The sequence below is a fragment of the Mobula hypostoma genome, chromosome 5, assembly GCF_963921235.1.
Source record: "Mobula hypostoma chromosome 5, sMobHyp1.1, whole genome shotgun sequence".
Taxonomy (NCBI): Eukaryota; Metazoa; Chordata; class Chondrichthyes; order Myliobatiformes; family Myliobatidae; genus Mobula; species Mobula hypostoma.
The window spans coordinates 73,194,336-73,215,853 of NC_086101.1; the positions used below are offsets into that span (position 1 = coordinate 73,194,336).

At 47.6% G+C, this 21,518-nt stretch overlaps 2 protein-coding genes across 5 annotated transcripts in view; one reads left to right on the forward strand and one right to left on the reverse strand.

Annotated features, from left to right (window-relative positions):
- The window catches only part of epb41l5 (erythrocyte membrane protein band 4.1 like 5), a 207,315-nt gene that overhangs the window by 164,519 nt on the left and 21,278 nt on the right, over positions 1-21,518 (forward strand). For all 4 annotated transcript variants that reach the window (XM_063048542.1, XM_063048540.1, XM_063048541.1 and 1 more), the window contains 2 exons: positions 1,138-1,199; positions 5,297-5,401. In XM_063048542.1, the coding sequence (XP_062904612.1) occupies positions 1,138-1,199; positions 5,297-5,401 (167 nt within the window). The remainder of the gene's footprint in view (positions 1-1,137; positions 1,200-5,296; positions 5,402-21,518) is intronic.
- si:dkey-3d4.3 (ras guanine nucleotide exchange factor F) overlaps positions 1-21,518 on the reverse strand; it is a 180,430-nt gene that overhangs the window by 23,082 nt on the left and 135,830 nt on the right. Inside the window, exon 9 of the transcript XR_010018039.1 lies at positions 20,687-20,857. The gene's annotated coding sequence lies outside the window, so the exon portion shown is untranslated. The remainder of the gene's footprint in view (positions 1-20,686; positions 20,858-21,518) is intronic.

Genomic DNA, 21,518 nt, shown 5'->3' on the forward strand with positions numbered 1-21,518 from the left:
ATTAACTTCTCAAACATTGGGTAACCACTCCACTCTGTCCATCATGTTTTTCCCTTGTCCCACTGGCTCCATCGTCCCTTCTCCTCCCCCCACCCTGCCCTCTTGATCTACCCATCCTCCTTCTGTTTGCCTACCTCTCTCCCTCCCCTTTATCCCATGGACTACAGTCCTCTCTTAGCCGATTCTGCTTCCTCCAGCCGTTTGTAGCTGTAGCCTGGCATCTTACCCCTCACTCTCCTGTCTGTCAGTCCTGTCTCATCTGGATCCACCTATTACCTGTCAGCCCTTGCTCCACCCCGACTATCTCCCCTCTTCTTTCCAGTCCTGATTAAGGATCTTGACCCGACACAGTAACTGTCCATTTCCCTCCATAGATGCTGCCTGACTCGCCGAGTTCCTCCAGCATTATGTATATTGCTGTAGGTTATTCAGTACAGCTTGGACCATAACTGCCAGCAATTCCATTGACGCTCACATCCCATGGAAGAGTAACTAACATTGCAATCCCATTGGGATGCTGAAGGGCAAGTGACTATTAATACCCCCAGATTACTGGTAGAGATACTGCACGGTAACAGCACGATGACCCCGGGTGACCTATTACACCCATGTGACCAATTAACTAACTTAACCCATACATCATTGGACTGTGGGAGGAAATCAGAGCACCTGGAGGAAACCCTCACAGTCACAGGTAGAACATACGAACTTACAGGCAGTAGCAGGAATTGATCCAGGGTCGCTGGTTCTGTAAAACGTTTTGCTAACCTGCTAAGCTACCGTGCCAAGGTAGTGTAAAAGTCAAGCAAGTCAGAAGAGAGTTGCTGTGAAGGAACCTATTTAAATCATTTGAAATAATTGAGCCTATCAAAATGGTTTCCTTAAAACGGAAGGAAAATTTAAATGAATCTCAGTGATATTTTTTCTCTGATCAGGAAGGATACGTGTAAAGCATTGCAAGTGTAATTGGACAATGACATTGTTAGCATAGAGATTGTGAATCTGGTCGTGTTAAATCTGGTGATAACATGAAATGGTGTGTGATATTGTTTATATTTGTTGTAAACTAATCCCTTTGTAATACAAATTATAATGTTAGATTTTTTTATTGATAGAATTTTGTGTTTTCTATCTTAGGTGGTTAGAAATGATACTGGAAGGAATGGGAAAAATTCTAACCCATTTGACACAGATTTCAGGTGAGATGCAGACCAAACACTTTTGAACTGGAGAATTTTTTTTTTAGTCAAAATGTGACTTCCTAAGAATCTTTTTTCTCCCCCATTGTTCTTGCCTGTCTCCAGAAGCATGTTCTGACCCCCAGATACATTTTCACAGTCCAGTGGTTGTCTGCCAATACCTTGGTCACAAGTCAAGCCTGGACAGTGCTAGTCAGGAGGTTATCTGTCTGTGTACAGTACAAGCCAGCACACCGTACAGTTAGACTTATGCACGCTCTGGCTTTGGCACATTGGCCTTCATGTTTCAAAACACTGAGTGCAGGAGTTTGGATGTTATGTTGAAGTTGTATAAGATGTGGTCATGCCTAATTTAGGATATTGTGTGCATTTCTGGTCACCTGCCTATAGGAAAGATATTAATAAGAGCATAAAACAGGTACAGAATTAGGCCATTTGGCCCATTAAGTTTGCTTTGCCATTCCATCATGGTTGAGTTATTATCCCTCTCAATCTCATTCTTCTGCCTTCTCCCTGCAGCCTTTGACACCCTTACTAATCAAGAACCTATCAACCTCTGTTTTAAATATAACCAAACCTTGGCCTCCACAGCCATCTGTGGCAGTGAATTCTACAGATACATTCACTACCCTCTGTCCAAGGAAATTCCTCCTCATCGCTGATCTAAGTGGGCATCCCTCTATTCTAGAGTGTGCTGGCTGATCCTGAACACACCCGCTATAGGAAACATTCTCTCCGTATCCACTCTATCTAGGCTTTTCAGTATTCGATAGGTTTCAATGAGATCTTCCACTCATTCTTCTATACTCCAGTGAGTACAGGTCCAGAGCCAGCAAATGAAAGAGTACGGAGAAAATTTACAAGGATGTTGCTGGTACTTGTGGACCTGAGTTCTTGGGAAGGATTGAGTGAACGTAGAACATACAACACTACAGCACGGTACAGGCTTCTTGTCCCATGATGTTGAGCTGACCAGAGATTAGGAAGGTCAGGACTTTATTTCCTAGAGTGTAGAAGAATGAGAGGAGATTTGATAGAAGTATACAAAATTACAAGCAGCATAGATAGAGAAATGCAAGCGGCCCTTTTCCACTGAGGTTTTGTGAGACTAGAGCTAGAGGTCATAGATCTAGGGTGAAAGGTGAATTATTTAACGGGAACATGTGGGAGAATTTCACTCAGAGTGTGGAACACTTGTGTGTCTGCAGATGTTGGAAATCCAAAGCAACACGCACAAAATGCTGCAGGAACTCAGCAGGTCAGGCAGCATCTGTGGAAAGGAATAAACAGTCGATGTTTCAGGCTGAGGCCTTTCTTCAGGACTGGAAAGGAAGGGGAAAGGTGCCAGAATAAATAGGTGGCGGAGGGGAGGGTTGTGGGAGCAGGGATAGCTAGAATGTAATAGGTGAAGCCAGGTGAGAGGAAGGGTAAAGGGCCGTAGAGGAAGGAATCTGATAGGAGAAGAGAGAAAGGGAAGAAGAAGGGCACTAGGGGGAGATGATAGGCAGGTAAGGAGAAGAGTTAGGAGGCCAGAGTGGGAATAGAAGATGAGCAAAAGGGGAGAGGAAAATTTCATCTCCCATTCACCTCCTTCCTTCTCTCCATTCAGGGCCCCAAACAGTCTTCCAGGTGAGGCAAGACTGAAAAGGAAGGGGGAAGACACCAGAATAAAAAATTGGGGGGATGGGAAGGAGGATAGCTAGAAAGTGATAGATTAAGCCGGATGTGTGGGAAAGGTAAAGGGCTGGAGAGGAAGGAATCTGATAGGACAGGAGATTCGCCTCTCCTCTTCACCTTCAAGTCTGTTTGGGTTGTCTCCAGTATATCGTGCTCCAGTTTTGGCCTGTTCTACCTTGGTGAAACCTGTCGTAAATTTGGGGGGCCGCTTCATTGAGCACCTCTGCTCCATCCGCCGAAAGTGGAATTTCCCAATGGTCAACATTTTAATTCCATTTCCCATTCCTGTCCGACAAGTCAACCCATAGTCTCCTCTTGTGTCATGATGAGGCCACTCTCGGGGTGTAGGAGCAACACCTTGTATTCCATCTGGGTAGCCTGATGTATGAACATCATTTTTCCTTCCTGTGAATTTTTCCCTCCTCCTTTCTTCCTCCTCTGTTCACCAGATGGGCCTCTTACCTCTTCTCCTCACCTGCCTATCACCTCCTTTGGTGCCCCTCCTTCTTATCTTTCTCCTATGGCCCACTCTCCTCTTCTATCAGATTCATTCCGCTCCAGCCCTTTACCTTTCCTACCCACCTGGCTTCACCTTTCACTTTCTAGCTATCCCCCTTCCCCCACTCCCCCCCCCCCCACCTTTTTATTCTGGCATCTACCCCCATCCTTTCCCGTCCTGATTAAGAGGTCTTGGCCCAAAACTTCGACTGTTTATTCATTTCCATAAATGCTGCCTGACCTGCTGAGTTCCTCCAGCATTCTGTGTGTGTGGCCAGCAGAAGTGGTGGGTACAGGTTGGGTTTCAACATTTAAGAGTTTTGGATAAGTACATGTAGGAGTACGGAGAGTTATGATCCAGGTGCAACTCAATGGGACTGGGCAGAGTGATAGTTTGGTATAGACTGGATGGGCTGAATAGCTTGTTTCTGTGCTATAGGTATGACTCTTAACTCCTTGGATGACAGTCATAAACAGGACTATTGGCACTATTGGCTGCCATGTTTATTGGTGTTCATATTTGTGTCCCAACAAAGACTGAAGGCTGGCTTTATTTGTTCCATGTACATGTCTTTGGAAGCTGGGAGGAAAGCGGAGCACCCAGAGGTAGCCCACACAGTGACGGGGAGCATACAGAGTTCTTACAGATGGTGGCAGGAATTGAACCGCAGTCAGTGATTGCTGGGGCTATAAAGTGAGTACACAAACCGCTGTGCCACCATGCTGCCCATGGGAAGAGCAGGCTACCAAACCTGGTGACTTGTGGAAAAGGTGCCCCAGTGTTCAAAACCCAATGTTATCACACTGCAGCCTTGGGCCATGCTTGAAGAACTGATTTGTGTCCTGGTTTTACTTGCAATGTTTGATTTCCATTTCGCGGTTCCAGAATCCTGTGAGTTCTCCTGCAGATTAAAATGACTTGAGAAGTCTGTGTAATGGGATGTGATTGGCAGGGTTAATGCTTTTTCTCTGCATGCCCTAAAGCGAAAATTGTTCAATTGCATGCAAATAAGGTTTGAGCATGCTTCAATTTAAACTAGCAGTGGACATTGCAAAATTTTGCTCAACATTTAATATATTCCATCTGCCTGTGGTCAAATACATTCAGTAAATTGCACTCTAGGGACAGCTTACTGATCAATGAACTTATCAACCCAGACGTCTCTGAGACGTGGGAGGAAATCAGTGTGGTCGTCACGGGGAGAAAGAACGCAGAAACTCCAGACGGGCAGCATCGGATGTCAGCATTGAAGCTGAAGTCATTGGTGATTTGCTGGTTGTGCCACCATACTGCCTTTCACCATTAGGATCTGGGGCACCAGGCAGAGATAGTAATCAGGGAATTCAGAGGGAGTAACACGCAGTCTACTTGAGGAAGTCAGCGGATCAAGCAACGCCTGTGGGGTGGGGAGAAAGGAATTGCTCACATTTTGAGTCGAAACCCTGCATCAGGGAGTTCAGAGGGCCCTGCTAACCGGGGAGTGTGATAAGAATGCAGAATGCACTCCCATTGCAGTGGTTTGATTAGTTTATGGAGATGTTGGCAAAGGATATGGAGAGCACGGAACATCAAAGAGAGTCAAGGAAAGACTCAAGTGAATTCTAACCCCTAGCTTGGACTGTTTGATCTTGTATATTGGTTGTTGTGAGACAGTTGGTGGTCTAGTATGGACTGTTTGGACATGTATATTGGTTATTGTGAGGCCTAGTGGTTTAGTATGGACTGGTTGGATGTGTATATTGGTTGTTAGACTGTAAATGGTCCAATATGGATTAGTTGGGCGTGTATATTGGTTGTCGTGAGACAGTTGGTCTAGAATGACCTGTTTGGACGTGTATATTGGTGGTTGTGAGACAGTCAGTGAAATCCCCTTGTGTATTTTTTACTGTTTAACTTTTTCATTTCTCTTCCCTCAAACCAGGAGCTTGGGAGTCACAGACTCTATTTTATTGCCGAGCAGAATTCCCAAATGGCAAAGTGGCGGGGATCTATGGAGAAATATGCCAACTTGTGACCCCTTCATCTGGTAGGTCTTTACTGGGGTTTACCGATTAAGCTACAATTAGATTGATCATAACAAAGAAGAATCTTTTCTGCAGGGATGCAAAATCACTCACGACAAGTATTAATTCCTGTTATGGGGAAGCAAATTCGCGGGTTCGGTAAATGAGACAGAAGAAACTGATTATGTATAAGCATGTTAACTATTTATTTACAGATGAACAGTAAAACTTTCAACCAAATATCTAAATCTAACAAGAACTTAACTAAGCTACCCTAAGACACTAAACATTCAGTAACACTTCAAACTCAACAGGTACTTAATTAAATCTACCCAAGTTAAACAACTACAAACTAAACCTACAACAAACAGATACTTAGCTAAGAGTGCACATGTGCCCTCCTATATCTGCAGCACATTTTCCCAATGGTTCTTCAACACTGGTCGCAACCTCAGTATGAAGAGGAGCTCCTGGAGACAAAGGAAAGAGAGCGAGTCTCTCTCACGTGCTATTCTTGTACCCCTGAGGCACCGGGGTATCACCATATATCACCATCCGCAGAAGTTCAGCTTTGTATGGGAAAGGGAAATGCACCTGTTCAGAAGTATCGAAGGATACTGGGTCTGAGTAGGAAAATCAGCCAATTTGTTTTAGAACTCATTAGGCAACTGGACCAAATGAGACCAGAAAAGCAGCCGGGGAAATGCTAGTCATGAAATGGAAGAGACTGTTTCAATGTCGTTACTGTTGTTAAACCAGTTACCGTAATGAACGTGTTGCATTACCGATGTCTAGAGAGTTATAGCTAATGTTTTGAACAGCTTTGGATTGGATGGAGCCAGATCCCATGACTCTTTGTCTTTGCTTAAGGTGAGATTTAGTTTTAACTGTTAACCTGCAGCCGAAGAGAGATCCAAATTTATTTTTTTACAGTGAATGCATAGAACCTTTGCGCTGTACTGTAGTAATTTTATGTATTGCACGGTACTGTTGTCGCAGAAAAATTACAAACACTCTGTCCGCTCTATGTTGACAAATACAGTGCAAAGTTCTTAGGCACCCTAGCTATATATCTGTGTGCCCAAGGCTTTTGCGCAGTACTCTTAATGTAGTACTTTGCATATCCTTGCTGCCCCAAAGCTCTGTGGAACCAGGTGAGCCACTATTGTGGTTACATGTTTGAGGCAACAAAATGTAGTATCTGTCTTGCAATTTTCAATAGATTAAATTCTACTACTTACCGAGAGAGTTCTCTGTGATCCTGACTGCAGTTTAGACCATAAGACCATAAGACAAAGAAGCAGAAGTAGGCCATTCAGCCCATTGAGTCTGCTCCACCATTTTTATCATGAGCTGATCCATTTTCTCCTATTTAGTCCCACTCCCCTGCCTTCTCACCATAACCTTTGATGCCCTGGCTACTCAGATACCTATCAATCTCTGCCTTAAATACACCCAATGACTTGGCCTCCACTGCTGCCCGTGGCTACAAATTCCATAGATTCACCACCCTCTGACTAATATCTGGTTTACATACCACCGATGTCTGAGGTTAAGCAAGCGTTCAATGTGTTAAGTGCTGCCATCAGCGAACAAGAAACAGTCTACTGCAGCCCCTTTCACATCATTGTCGGGACTTCAATCTGGCTTGTTTGAAGAAATCTTTGCCCAGTTCTCATCAACGAATCACCTGCAGCACCAGGGGTCCCAACACACTCGGCCACTGCTACACTACCATAGGGAATGCCTACTGTTGCACCCCTGGACTGCATTTCGAGAAAGCTGATCACCCAGCTGTCCTCCTCAACAGCATACAGACAGAGGCTGCAGAGCAAGGCTCCAGAGGAAGGATAATGAAGAGGTGGCTGCGGGAGACCGAGGAGTGGCTATGGGATAGCTTCAAGTAAGTGGACTGGGCCACATCCCAAGGATTCATGAGAGGATCTGAAGGAAGACACCACTCCTCAGTTCCTGACCTGTCGAGTTACTCCTGCAATCTGTGTGTGTTAACTTGAGCAAAGTTGTCCACAGAAGTTTGTTGTGATTTTTTAATTTATGAGATATAGTGTGGAATAGGCCTTTCTGACCCTTCAAGCTGTGTACCACCCAGCAGCCCCCAGTTTCACCCTAGCCTAATCACGAGACAATTTACAATGACCAATTAACCTACCAATCCATATATCTTGGGGCTGTGGGAGGAAGCTTGCGCAGTCACTGGAAGAACGTACACACTCCTTGCAAACAGTGGTGGGAATTGAACCCGGGTCACTGGTACTGTTAAGTGTTGTGTTAACCACTATGCTACCATGATCTTTAGCCCCTCCTTCAACCCCACCCTCACCCATTCAGTGAGGTAGTGTCCGTGGGTTCATGGTCATTCAGTGAGGTAGTGTCCGTGGGCTCATGGTCATTCAGTGAGGTAGTGTCCGTGGGTTCATGGTCATTCAGTGAGGTAGTGTCCGTGGGCTCATGGCCATTCAGTGAGGTAGTGTCCGTGGGTTCATGGTCATTCAGTGAGGTAGTGTCCGTGGGTTCATGGTCATTCAGTGAGGTAGTGTCCGTGGGCTCATGGCCATTCAGAAATCTGATGGTGGAGGCAAAGACGCTGTTCCATCTTTCGATTCCTGTACCTCCTCCCCAATGGTAGTAATGAGAAGATGGCATGTTACAGTGAGGGTGATGAGAAGGTGGCATGTTGCGGTGAGGGTGATGAGAAGATGGCGTGTTGCGGTGAGGGTGATGAGAAGATGGCATGTTACAGTGAGGGTGATGAGAAGGTGGCATGTTGCGGTGAGGGTGATGAGAAGATGGCATGTTACAGTGAGGGTGATGAGAAGGTGGCATGTTGCGGTGAGGGTGATGAGAAGGTGGCATGTTACAGTGAGGGTGATGAGAAGGTGGCATGTTGTGGTGAGGGTGATGAGAAGGTGGCATGTTGTGGTGAGGGTGAGAAGGTGGCATGTTGTGGTGAGGGTGATAAGGTGGCATGTTGCGGTGAGGGTGATAAGAAGGTGGCATGTTGCGGTGAGGGTGATGAGAAGGTGGCATGTTGCGGTGAGGGTGATAAGATAGCATGTTGCGGTGAGGGTGATGAGAAGATGGCATGTTACAGTGAGGGTGATGAGAAGGTGGCATGTTGCAGTGAGGGTGATGAGAAGATGGCATGTTACAGTGAGGGTGATGAGAAGGTGGCATGTTGCGGTGAGGGTGATGAGAAGGTGGCATGTTACAGTGAGGGTGATGAGAAGGTGGCATGTTGTGGTGAGGGTGATGAGAAGGTGGCATGTTGTGGTGAGGGTGAGAAGGTGGCATGTTGTGGTGAGGGTGATAAGGTGGCATGTTGCGGTGAGGGTGATAAGAAGGTGGCATGTTGCGGTGAGGGTGATGAGAAGGTGGCATGTTGCGGTGAGGGTGAGAAGGTGGCATGTTGCGGTGAGGGTGATAAGAAGGTGGCATGTTGCGGTGAGGGTGATGAGAAGGTGGCATGTTGCGGTGAGGGTGATGAGAAGGTGGCATGTTGCGGTGAGGGTGATGAGAAGGTGGCATGTTGCAGTGAGGGTGATGAGAAGATAGCATGTTGCGGTGAGGGTGATAAGAAGATAGCATGTTGCGGTGAGGGTGATGAGAAGATGGCATGTTGCGGTGAGGGTGATGAGAAGGTGGCATGTTGCGGTGAGGGGGATAAGAAGGTGGCATGTTGCGGTGAGGGTGATGAGAAGATGGCATGTTGCGGTGAGGGTGATGAGAAGGTGGCATGTTGCGGTGAGGGTGATAAGAAGATGGCATGTTGCGCTGAGGGTGATAAGAAGGTGGCATGTTGCGGTGAGGGTGATGAGAAGATAGCATGTTGCGGTGAGGGTGATGAGAAGATAGCATGTTGCTGTGAGGGTGATGAGAAGATGGCATGTTGTGGTGAGGGTGATGAGAAGATAGCATGTTGCGGTGAGGGTGATGAGAAGATGGCATGTTGCGGTGAGGGTGATAAGATGGCATGTTGCGGTGAGGGTGATGAAAAGGTGGCATGTTGCGGTGAGGGTGATAAGATGGCATGTTGCGGTGAGGGTGATAAGATGGCATGTTGCGGTGAGGGTGATGAGAAGGTGGCATGTTGCAGTGAGGGTGAGAAGGTGGCATGTTGCGGTGAGGGTGATAAGATGGCATGTTGCGGTGAGGGTGATGAGAAGATAGCATGTTGCGGTGAGGGTGATGAGAAGATGGCATGTTGCGGTGAGGGTGATGAGAAGATGGCATGTTGCGGTGAGGGTGATAAGATGGCATGTTGCGGTGAGGGTGATAAGATGGCATGTTGCGGTGAGGGTGATGAGAAGATGGCATGTTGCGGTGAGGGTGATAAGATGGCATGTTGCGGTGAGGGTGATAAGATGGCATGTTGCGGTGAGGCTGATGAGAAGATAGCGTGTTGCGGTGAGGGTGATAAGATGGCATATTGCGGTGAGGGTGATAAGAAGATAGCATGTTGCGATGAGGGTGATAAGATAGCATGTTGCGGTGAGGGTGATAAGATGGCATGTTGCCGTGAGGGTGATAAGAAGGTGGCATGTTGCGGTGAGGGTGATAAGATGGCATGTTGCCGTGAGGGTGATAAGAAGGTGGCATGTTGCCGTGAGGGTGATAAGAAGGTGGCATGTTGCGGTGAGGGTGATGAGAAGATGGCATGTTGCGGTGAGGGTGATAAGGTGGCATGTTGCGGTGAGGGTGATGAGAAGATAGCATGTTGCGGTGAGGGTGATGAGAAGATAGCATGTTGCGGTGAGGGTGATAAGATAGCATGTTGCAGTGAGGGTGATAAGAAGATAGCATGTTGCGGTGAGGGTGATAAGATGGCATGTTGCGGTGAGGGTGATGAGAAGATAGCATGTTGCGGTGAGGGTGATAAGAAGATAGCATGTTGCGGTGAGGGTGATGAGAAGGTGGCATGTTGCGTTGAGGGTGATAAGATGGCATGTTGCGGTGAGTGTGATAAGATGGCATGTTGCGGTGAGGGTGATAAGAAGATAGCATGTTGCGGTGAGGGTGATAAGATGGCATGTTGCGGTGAGGGTGATAAAAAGATAGCATGTTGCGGTGAGGGTGAGAAGGTGTCATGTTGCAGTGAGGGTGATGAGAAGGTGGCATGTTGCGGTGAGGGTGATAAGAAGGTGGCATGTTGCGGTGAGGGTGATGAGAAGATGGCATGTTGCGGTGAGGGTGATGAGAAGATAGCATGTTGCGGTGAGGGTGATAAGAAGATAGCATGTTGCGGTGAGGGTAATAAGAAGATAGCATGTTGCGGTGAGGGTGATGAGAAGATAGCATGTTGCGGTGAGGGTGATAAGAAGATAGCATGTTGCGGTGAGGGTGATGAGAAGATAGCATGTTGCGGTGAGGGTGATGAGAAGATAGCATGTTGCGGTGAGGGTGATAAGAAGATAGCATGTTGCGGTGAGGGTGATAAGATGGCATGTTGCGGTGAGGGTGATAAGAAGATAGCATGTTGCGGTGAGGGTGATAAGATGGCATGTTGCGGTGAGGGTGATAATAAGATGGCATGTTGCGGTGAGGGTGAGAAGGTGTCATGTTGCAGTGAGGGTGATGAGAAGGTGGCATGTTGCGGTGAGGGTGATAAGAAGGTGGCATGTTGCGGTGAGGGTGATGAGAAGATGGCATGTTGCGGTGAGGGTGATGAGAAGATAGCATGTTGCGGTGAGGGTGATAAGAAGATAGCATGTTGCGGTGAGGGTGATGAGAAGGTGGCATGTTGCGGTGAGGGTGATGAGAAGGTGGCATGTTGCGGTGAGGGTGATGAGAAGATGGCATGTTGCGGTGAGGGTGAGAAGATAGCATGTTGCGGTGAGGGTGATAAGAAGGTGGCATGTTGCGGTGAGGGTGATGAGAAGGTGGCATGTTGCGGTGAGGGTGATGAGAAGATGGCATGTTGCGGTGAGGGTGATGAGAAGATGGCATGTTGCGGTGAGGGTGATGAGAAGGTGGCATGTTGCGGTGAGGGTGATGAGAAGGTGGCATGTTGCGGTGAGGGTGATGAGAAGATGGCATGTTGCGGTGAGGGTGATGAGAAGGTGGCATGTTGCGGTGAGGGTGATGAGAAGGTGGCATGTTGCGGTGAGGGTGATGAGAAGGTGGCATGTTGCGGTGAGGGTGATGAGAAGGTGGCATGTTGCGGTGAGGGTGATAAGATGGCATGTTGCGGTGAGGGTGATAAGAAGATGGCATGTTGCGGTGAGGGTGATGAGAAGGTGGCATGTTGCGGTGAGGGTGATGAGAAGATGGCACGTAGCGGTGAGGGTGATGAGAAGGTGGCACGTTGCGGTGAGGGTGATGAGAAGGTGGCACGTTGCGGTGAGGGTGATGAGAAGGTGGCACGTTGCGGTGAGGGTGATGAGAAGATAGCACGTTGCGGTGAGGGTGATGAGAAGATAGCACGTTGCGGTGAGGGTGATAAGATGGCATGTTGCGGTGAGGGTGATAAGAAGATAGCATGTTGCGGTGAGGGTGATGAGAAGATAGCATGTTGTGAGGGTGATAAGAAGATAGCATGTTGCGGTGAGGGTGATGAGAAGATAGCATGTTGTGAGGGTGATAAGAAGGTGGCACGTTGCGGTGAGGGTGATGAGAAGATAGCACGTTGCGGTGAGGGTGATGAGAAGATAGCATGTTGTGGTGAGGGTGATAAGAAGGTGGCATGTTGCGGTGAGGGTGACGAGAAGATGGCATGTTGCGGTGAGGGTGATGAGAAGATGGCATGTTGCGGTGAGGGTGATGAGAAGGTGGCATGTTGCGGTGAGGGTGATAAGATGGCATGTTGCGGTGAGGGTGATGAGAAGGTGGCATGTTGCGGTGAGGGTGATAAGATGGCATGTTGCGGTGAGGGTGATAAGAAGATGGCATGTTGCGGTGAGGGTGATGAGAAGATAGCGTGTTGCGGTGAGGGTGATAAGAAGGTGGCGTGTTGCGGTGAGGGTGATAAGAAGATGGCGTGTTACAGTGAGGGTGATGAGAAGATGGCATGTTGCGGTGAGGGTGATAAGAAGGTGGCATGTTGCGGTGAGGGTGATAAGAAGATAGCATGTTGCGGTGAGGGTGATAAGATGGCATGTTGCGGTGAGGGTGATGAGAAGATGGCATGTTGCGGTGAGGGTGATAAGATGGCATGTTGCGGTGAGGGTGATAAGAAGATAGCATGTTGCGGTGAGGGTGATAAGATGGCATGTTGCGGTGAGGGTGATGAGAAGATGGCATGTTGCGGTGAGGGTGATAAGATAGCATGTTGCGGTGAGGCTGATGAGAAGATAGCATGTTGCGGTGAGGGTGATGAGAAGATAGCGTGTTGCGGTGAGGGTAATGAGAAGATGGCATGTTGCGGTGAGGGTGATAAGAAGGTGGCATGTTGCGGTGAGGGTGATAAGAAGATAGCATGTTGCGGTGAGGGTGATGAGAAGGTGGCATGTTGCAGTGAGGGTGATAAGAAGATAGCATGTTGCGGTGAGGGTGATAAGAAGATAGCATGTTGCGATGAGGGTGATAAGATAGCAAGTTGCGGTGAGGGTAATAAGATGGCATGTTGCGGTGAGGCTGATGAGAAGATAGCATGTTGCGGTGAGGGTAATGAGAAGGTGGCATGTAGCGGTGAGGGTGATGAGAAGATGGCACGTTGCGGTGAGGGTGATGAGAAGATAGCACGTTGCGGTGAGGGTGATGAGAAGATAGCACGTTGCGGTGAGGGTGATAAGATGGCATGTTGCGGTGAGGGTGATGAGAAGATAGCACGTTGCGGTGAGGGTGATGAGAAGATAGCATGTTGTGGTGAGGGTGATAAGAAGGTGGCATGTTGCGGTGAGGGTGATGAGAAGATGGCATGTTGCGGTGAGGGTGATAAGATGGCATGTTGCGGTGAGGGTGATGAGAAGGTGGCATGTTGCGGTGAGGGTGATAAGATGGCATGTTGCGGTGAGGGTGATGAGAAGATGGCATGTTGCGGTGAGGGTGATAAGATGGCATGTTGCGGTGAGGGTGATGAGAAGGTGGCATGTTGCGGTGAGGGTGATAAGATAGCATGTTGCGGTGAGGGTGATAAGAAGGTGGCATGTTGCGGTGAGGGTGATAAGAAGATGGCATGTTGCGGTGAGGGTGATGAGAAGATAGCGTATTGCGGTGAGGGTGATAAGAAGGTGGCGTGTTGCGGTGAGGGTGATAAGATGGCGTGTTACAGTGAGGGTGATGAGAAGATGGCATGTTGCGGTGAGGGTGATAAGGTGGCATGTTGTGGTGAGGGTGATAAGAAGATAGCATGTTGCGGTGAGGGTGATAAGATGGCATGTTGCGGTGAGGGTGATAAGAAGATGGCATGTTGCGGTGAGGGTGATAAGATGGCATGTTGCGGTGAGGGTGATAAGATAGCATGTTGTGGTGAGGGTGATAAGAAGATAGCATGTTGCGGTGAGGGTGATAAGATGGCATGTTGCGGTGAGGCTGATGAGAAGATAGCATGTTGCGGTGAGGGTGATGAGAAGATAGCTTGTTGCGGTGAGGGTAATGAGAAGATGGCATGTTGCGGTGAGGGTGATAAGAAGGTGGCATGTTGCGGTGAGGGTGATAAGAAGATAGCATGTTGCGGTGAGGGTGATGAGAAGGTGGCATGTTGCGGTGAGGGTGATGAGAAGATAGCATGTTGCGGTGAGGGTGATAAGAAGATAGCATGTTGCGGTGAGGGTGATGAGAAGGTGGCACGTTGCGGTGAGGGTGATGAGAAGATAGCACGTTGCGGTGAGGGTGATGAGAAGATATCACGTTGCGGTGAGGGTGATGAGAAGATAGCACGTTGCGGTGAGGGTGATAAGATGGCATGTTGCGGTGAGGGTGATGAGAAGGTGGCATGTTGCGGTGAGGGTGATGAGAAGATAGCGTGTTGCGGTGAGGGTGATAAGAAGGCATGTTGCGGTGAGGGTGATAAGAAGATGGCGTGTTGCGGTGAGGGTGATGAGAAGGTGGCGTGTTGCAGTGAGGGTGATAAGAAGGTGGCACGTTGCGGTGAGGGTGATGAGAAGATGGCACGTTGCGGTGAGGGTGATGAGAAGGTGGCACGTTGCGGTGAGGGTGATGAGAAGGTGGCATGTTGCAGTGAGGGTGATAAGAAGATAGCATGTTGCTGTGAGGGTGATTAGAAGCTGGCATGTTGCGGTGAGGGTGATGAGAAGATGGCATGTTGCGGTGAGGGTGATAAGATGGCATGTTGCGGTGAGGGTGATGAGAAGGTGGCATGTTGCGGTGAGGGTGATAAGATGGCATGTTGCGGTGAGGGTGATGAGAAGATGGCATGTTGCGGTGAGGGTGATGAGAAGGTGGCATGTTGCGGTGAGGGTGATAAGATGGCATGTTGTGGTGAGGGTGATGAGAAGGTGGCATGTTGCGGTGAGGGTGATAAGATGGCGTGTTACAGTGAGGGTGATGAGAAGATGGCATGTTGCGGTGAGGGTGATAAGAAGGTGGCATGTTGTGGTGAGGGTGATAAGAAGATAGCATGTTGCGGTGAGGGTGATAAGATGGCATGTTGCGGTGAGGGTGATGAGAAGATGGCATGTTGCGGTGAGGGTGATAAGATGGCATGTTGCGGTGAGGGTGATAAGATAGCATGTTGTGGTGAGGGTGATAAGAAGATAGCATGTTGCGGTGAGGGTGATAAGATGGCATGTTGCGGTGAGGCTGATGAGAAGATGGCATGTTGCGGTGAGGGTGATGAGAAGATAGCATGTTGCGGTGAGGGTGATAAGGTGGCATGTTGCAGTGAGGGTGATGAGAAGATAGCATGTTGCGGTGAGGGTGATAAGAAGATAGCATGTTGCGGTGAGGGTGATGAGAAGATAGCATGTTGCGGTGAGGGTGATAAGGTGGCATGTTGCGGTGAGGGTGATGAGAAGATGGCATGTTGCGGTGAGGGTGATGAGAAGGTGGCACGTTGCGGTGAGGGTGATGAGAAGGTGGCATGTTGCAGTGAGGGTGATAAGAAGATAGCATGTTGCGGTGAGGGTGATGAGAAGATGGCATGTTGCGGTGAGGGTGATGAGAAGATAGCATGTTGCGGTGAGGGTGATGAGAAGATGGCATGTTGTGGTGAGGGTGATGAGAAGATAGCATGTTACGGTGAGGGTGATAAGGTGGCATGTTGCAGTGAGGGTGATAAGAAGATAGCATGTTGCGGTGAGGGTAATAAGATGGCATGTTGCGGTGAGGGTAATAAGATGGCATGTTGCGTTGAGGGTGATGAGAAGATAGCATGTTGCGGTGAGGGTGATGAGAAGATGGCATGTTGCGGTGAGGCTGATGAGAAGATAGCATGTTGCGGTGAGGGTGATGAGAAGATAGCATGTTGCGGTGAGGGTGATGAGAAGATAGCGTGTTGCGGTGAGGGTAATGAGAAGATGGCATGTTGCGGTGAGGGTGATGAGAAGGTGGCATGTTGTGGTGAGGGTGATGAGAAGGTGGCACGTTGCGGTGAGGGTGATGAGAAGATAGCACGTTGCGGTGAGGGTGATGAGAAGATATCACGTTGCGGTGAGGGTGATGAGAAGATAGCACGTTGCGGTGAGGGTGATAAGATGGCATGTTGCGGTGAGGGTGATGAGAAGGTGGCATGTTGCGGTGAGGGTGATGAGAAGATAGCGTGTTGCGGTGAGGGTGATAAGAAGGCATGTTGCGGTGAGGGTGATAAGAAGATGGCGTGTTGCGGTGAGGGTGATGAGAAGGTGGCGTGTTGCATGATAAGAAGGTGGCACGTTGCGGTGAGGGTGATGAGAAGATGGCACGTTGCGGTGAGGGTGATGAGAAGGTGGCACGTTGCGGTGAGGGTGATGAGAAGGTGGCATGTTGCAGTGAGGGTGATAAGAAGATAGCATGTTGCAGTGAGGGTGATAAGAAGGTGGCATGTTGCGGTGAGGGTGATGAGAAGATGGCATGTTGCGGTGAGGGTGATAAGATGGCATGTTGCGGTGAGGGTGATGAGAAGGTGGCATGTTGCGGTGAGGGTGATAAGATGGCATGTTGCGGTGAGGGTGATGAGAAGATGGCATGTTGCGGTGAGGGTGATGAGAAGGTGGCATGTTGCGGTGAGGGTGATAAGATGGCATGTTGTGGTGAGGGTGATGAGAAGGTGGCATGTTGCGGTGAGGGTGATAAGATGGCGTGTTACAGTGAGGGTGATGAGAAGATGGCATGTTGCGGTGAGGGTGATAAGAAGGTGGCATGTTGTGGTGAGGGTGATAAGAAGATAGCATGTTGCGGTGAGGGTGATAAGATGGCATGTTGCGGTGAGGGTGATGAGAAGATGGCATGTTGCGGTGAGGGTGATAAGATGGCATGTTGCGGTGAGGGTGATAAGATAGCATGTTGTGGTGAGGGTGATAAGAAGATAGCATGTTGCGGTGAGGGTGATAAGATGGCATGTTGCGGTGAGGCTGATGAGAAGATGGCATGTTGCGGTGAGGGTGATGAGAAGATAGCATGTTGCGGTGAGGGTGATAAGGTGGCATGTTGCAGTGAGGGTGATGAGAAGATAGCATGTTGCGGTGAGGGTGATAAGAAGATAGCATGTTGCGGTGAGGGTGATGAGAAGATAGCATGTTGCGGTGAGGGTGATAAGGTGGCATGTTGCGGTGAGGGTGATGAGAAGATGGCATGTTGCGGTGAGGGTGATGAGAAGGTGGCACGTTGCGGTGAGGGTGATGAGAAGGTGGCATGTTGCAGTGAGGGTGATAAGAAGATAGCATGTTGCGGTGAGGGTGATGAGAAGATGGCATGTTGCGGTGAGGGTGATGAGAAGATAGCATGTTGCGGTGAGGGTGATGAGAAGATGGCATGTTGTGGTGAGGGTGATGAGAAGATAGCATGTTACGGTGAGGGTGATAAGGTGGCATGTTGCAGTGAGGGTGATAAGAAGATAGCATGTTGCGGTGAGGGTAATAAGATGGCATGTTGCGGTGAGGGTAATAAGATGGCATGTTGCGTTGAGGGTGATGAGAAGATAGCATGTTGCGGTGAGGGTGATGAGAAGATGGCATGTTGCGGTGAGGCTGATGAGAAGATAGCATGTTGCGGTGAGGGTGATGAGAAGATAGCATGTTGCGGTGAGGGTGATGAGAAGATAGCGTGTTGCGGTGAGGGTAATGAGAAGATGGCATGTTGCGGTGAGGGTGATGAGAAGGTGGCATGTTGTGGTGAGGGTCCTTCATGATGGATGCTCCTTCTCGAGGCACCATCTTTTGCCCTCTTCTCTTTGTTACCATCAGGAAGGAGATACAGAAGCCTGAAGACGCACATTCAGCAATTCAGGAACAACTTCTTCTCCTCTGCCCTCTGATTCCTAAATGGACATTGAACCCATAAACAATACCTCACTTTTATTTTCTGTTTTTGTACAATTTTTAATTTGACTATTTAATATATATATTTTACTTGCTGTATTTGATTTATTTTTTTTTCTATATTGTCATGTACTGCATTGCACTGCTGCTGCTAAATTAACAAATTTCACTACATAAACCGGCGATGTTAAACCTGATTCTGAAGATGTCCTCAGTTGTGCCCATGATGGAGCTGGCTGAGCCTATTACCCTGTCTGGCCTCCTCCAATCCTGTATGTTGGAGCCTCCAGTGATGCAACCAGCCAAAGGCAGATGCCAAGCCAACACTTGATTTGAGTGCCATGATTAGCAAACAAAAAACTGCCTACTCCGATGCCTTTCACATCATTGCCAGGGACTTCAAACAGCCTTGCTTGAAGAAACTCTGTCCGATTATCATCAACATATCACCTGCAGCACCAGGGTTCCCAACACACTCGACCGCTGTTCAGCGATGATCGGGGCTGCCTTGCGTTTCGTCCCTGGTCAGCATAGTGGGATGTCAGATCATCTAGTTGTCCTTCTGCCTGCCTGCGTACAGGCAGAGGCCAAGGAGCAAGGCTTCAGCGATGAGGACAACAAAGTGGTGGACACAGGAGGCAGAGGAACAGCTTCAACTCAGTAGACTGGGCAGTGTTCAAGGACTCATTTGAGGATCTGAGTGAATATGCTGTGGTTGTCACGGAGTTCATAAAGTCATCAGTGTCATTCGGTCATCCCCACCCAGAAGCCCTGGATGAACCAAGAGATCCGCAATCTGCTGAGGGCCACATTAGTGGTGTTCAAGTCTGGTGATAAAGTAAAATACAGAAGGTCCATAAAGCCATCTCAAATGCGGAATTTGGGACCAAACTTTTATGCTCGCTTTGACCGACAAAACATGGAGCCCCTTCCATGAACTTTCACAGCCCCAAATGACCCTGTGGTTTCAGCCTCTGAGACTGATCTGGGAACATTCCTCTGGAGGGTGAACCCACAGAAAACGTCTGGCCTAGACAGTGTACCTGGCCATGTACTGAAGTCCTGTGATAATTAACTGGTATCAATATCGTAAGGAAAGCAGCATCCATCATCAAAGACCCCTACCATTGAGGCCATGCTCTCTTCTCGTTTCTTCCATCAAGAAGATGGTACAGGAGCCTTTAGACCTACACCACCGAGTTCAGGAACAGTTATCACCCTAGAACCATCAGGCTGCTGAGCCAGCGTAGATAACTTCACTCACACCAGCACTGAACTGATTCCACAACTTGTGGACTCACTGTCAAACACTCTACAGCACATATTCTCAATATTATTTATTACTTATGTATTCATTGTTATTACTTATTCATTCATTCAAAGAACACAATTTGTTGTAATTTGTAAATTGTTTTCCATCCTTTTTTTTTGTAGGTCTTTCATTGATTCTGTTGTATTTTCTACATTGCCAATAAGAAGTATTCACTCCCCTTGAAAGTTTTCATGCTTTATTGTTTTACAACATTGAATCACAATGAATTTAATTTGGCTTTTTTGACAATGATCAACAAAAAAGACTCATGTCAAAGTGAAGATAAATCTCTACAATGTGATCTAAATTAATTACAAATATAAAGCACAAAATAACTGACCGCATAAGTATTTTCCTTCCTTTCATGTAACACACCAAACCATCACTAGTGCAGCCAATTGGTTTTACAAACGTAGAAGTCACACAATTTGTTAAATGAAAATTTGTTTTTGGAGACCTGTGTGCAGTCAAGATGTTTCAATTGATTATAGTAAAAATACACATGTATCTGGCAGGTCCAACTGCTGGTGAGTCAGTATCCTGGCAAAAACTACAGCACAAAGACAAAAGAACACTCCAAGCAACTCCATGAAAAGGTTATTGAAAAGCACAAGTCAGGAGATGGATACAAGAAAATTTCCAAGTCACTGAATATCCCTTGCAGTACAGTTAAGTCAATCATCAAGAAATGGAAAGAATATGGCACAGCTGTAAATCTGCCGAGAGCAGGCCGTCCTCAAAAACTGAGTGACTGTGCAAGAAGAGGACTAGTGAGGGAGGCCACCAAGAGACCTGTGACAACTTTGGAGGGATTACAAGCTTCACTGGCTGAGATTCGAGCGACTAGGCATACAACTACTGTTGCCTAGATGCTTCACCAGTCGCAGCTCTATGGGACAGTGGCAAAACAAAAACCACTGTTGAAAATTAACTCCCATGAAATATTGGCTAGAGTTTGCCAGAAGGCATGTGGGAGACTCTGAAGTCAGCTGGAAAAAGGTTCCTGATGCAGTCTGTAAGGGAACTGTGATTTAGGAAAAGATTTGTTTTCTAGCAAGACAATGACCCCAAGCATAAAGCCAAAGCTACACAGGAATGGCTTAAAAACAACAAAGTTAATGTCCAGGAGTGGCCAAGTCAGAGTCCAGTCCTCAATCCAATTGAGAATTTGTGGCTGGACTTGAAAAGGGCTGTTCACTCACAATCCCCATGCAATCTGACAGCTTGAGCAGTTTTGTAAAGAATGCGGGAAAATTGAAATGTCCAGATGTACAAACCTGATAAGGACCTATCCACACAGACTCAAGGCTAGAATTGCTGCCACAGATGCATGTACTGAATACTGACTTGAAGGGGATGAGTACTTATGCAATCAATTATTTAGATATTTTTGTAGAGATCTGTTTTCACTTTGACACGAAAGAGTCCTTTCTCTTGATCAGTGTCAAAAAAGACAGATTCACTGTGATTCAATGTTGTAAAACAATAAAGCATGAAAACTTCCAAGGGGAATGAATACTTTTTATAGGCACTGTATATCTACTGTGAATGCCTGCAAGAAAATGAATCTCAGGCTTGTATATGGTGACATATACAGTATGTACTTTGATTATAAATTTACTCACCACATTTATCCATCCTCACCACATTCTACAGAGGTTGTATTGAGAGCATTCTGAGCAGCTGCATCACTGCCTGGTTCGGAAATTTCACCATCTTGGATCGCAAGACCTTGCAGTGGATAGTGAGGTCATCAGGGTCTCTCTTCCCGCCATTAGAGACATATACACCGCGTGCTGCATCCGCAAAGCAAACAGCATTATGAAGGACCCCACGCACCCCTCATACAAACTTTTCTCCCTCCTGCCATCTGGCAAAAGGCACCAAAGCATTCAGGCTCTCACGACCAGACTATGTAACAGATTCTTCCCCAAAGTCATCAGACTCAATACCCAGAGCCCGGACTGACACCAACCTACTGCCCTCTACTGTGCCTATTGTCTTGTTTAATGTTTATTGTAATACCTGCACTGTTTTGTGCACTTTATGCGGTCCTGGGTAGGTCTGTAGTCTAGCATAGTTTTTGTGTTGTTTTACGTAGTTCAGTGTAGTTTTTCTATTGTTTCATGTAGCACCATAGTCCTGAAAAACGTTGTCTCGTTTTCACTGTGTACTGTACCAGCAGTTATGGTCAAAATGACAATAAAAGTGACTCGACTTGACTTTGAGCTTTTGAGAGTGCACTCCATGGTATTTTTGTGGAAATTTGCTACGGTGTGTGGTGGCACACCATATCTCCTCAGATACCTAAAGCATACCCACTGGACTTGTTTCTTCATATGTTGGGCCCAGGAAGATCTCTGAGATGTTGACACTGATCTATCTGCCAATTTGGCTATCTGGCCATAAACAATGGGGTGGAGTTTACAGAAGGGCATTTGCTCCATCTTCATCCTG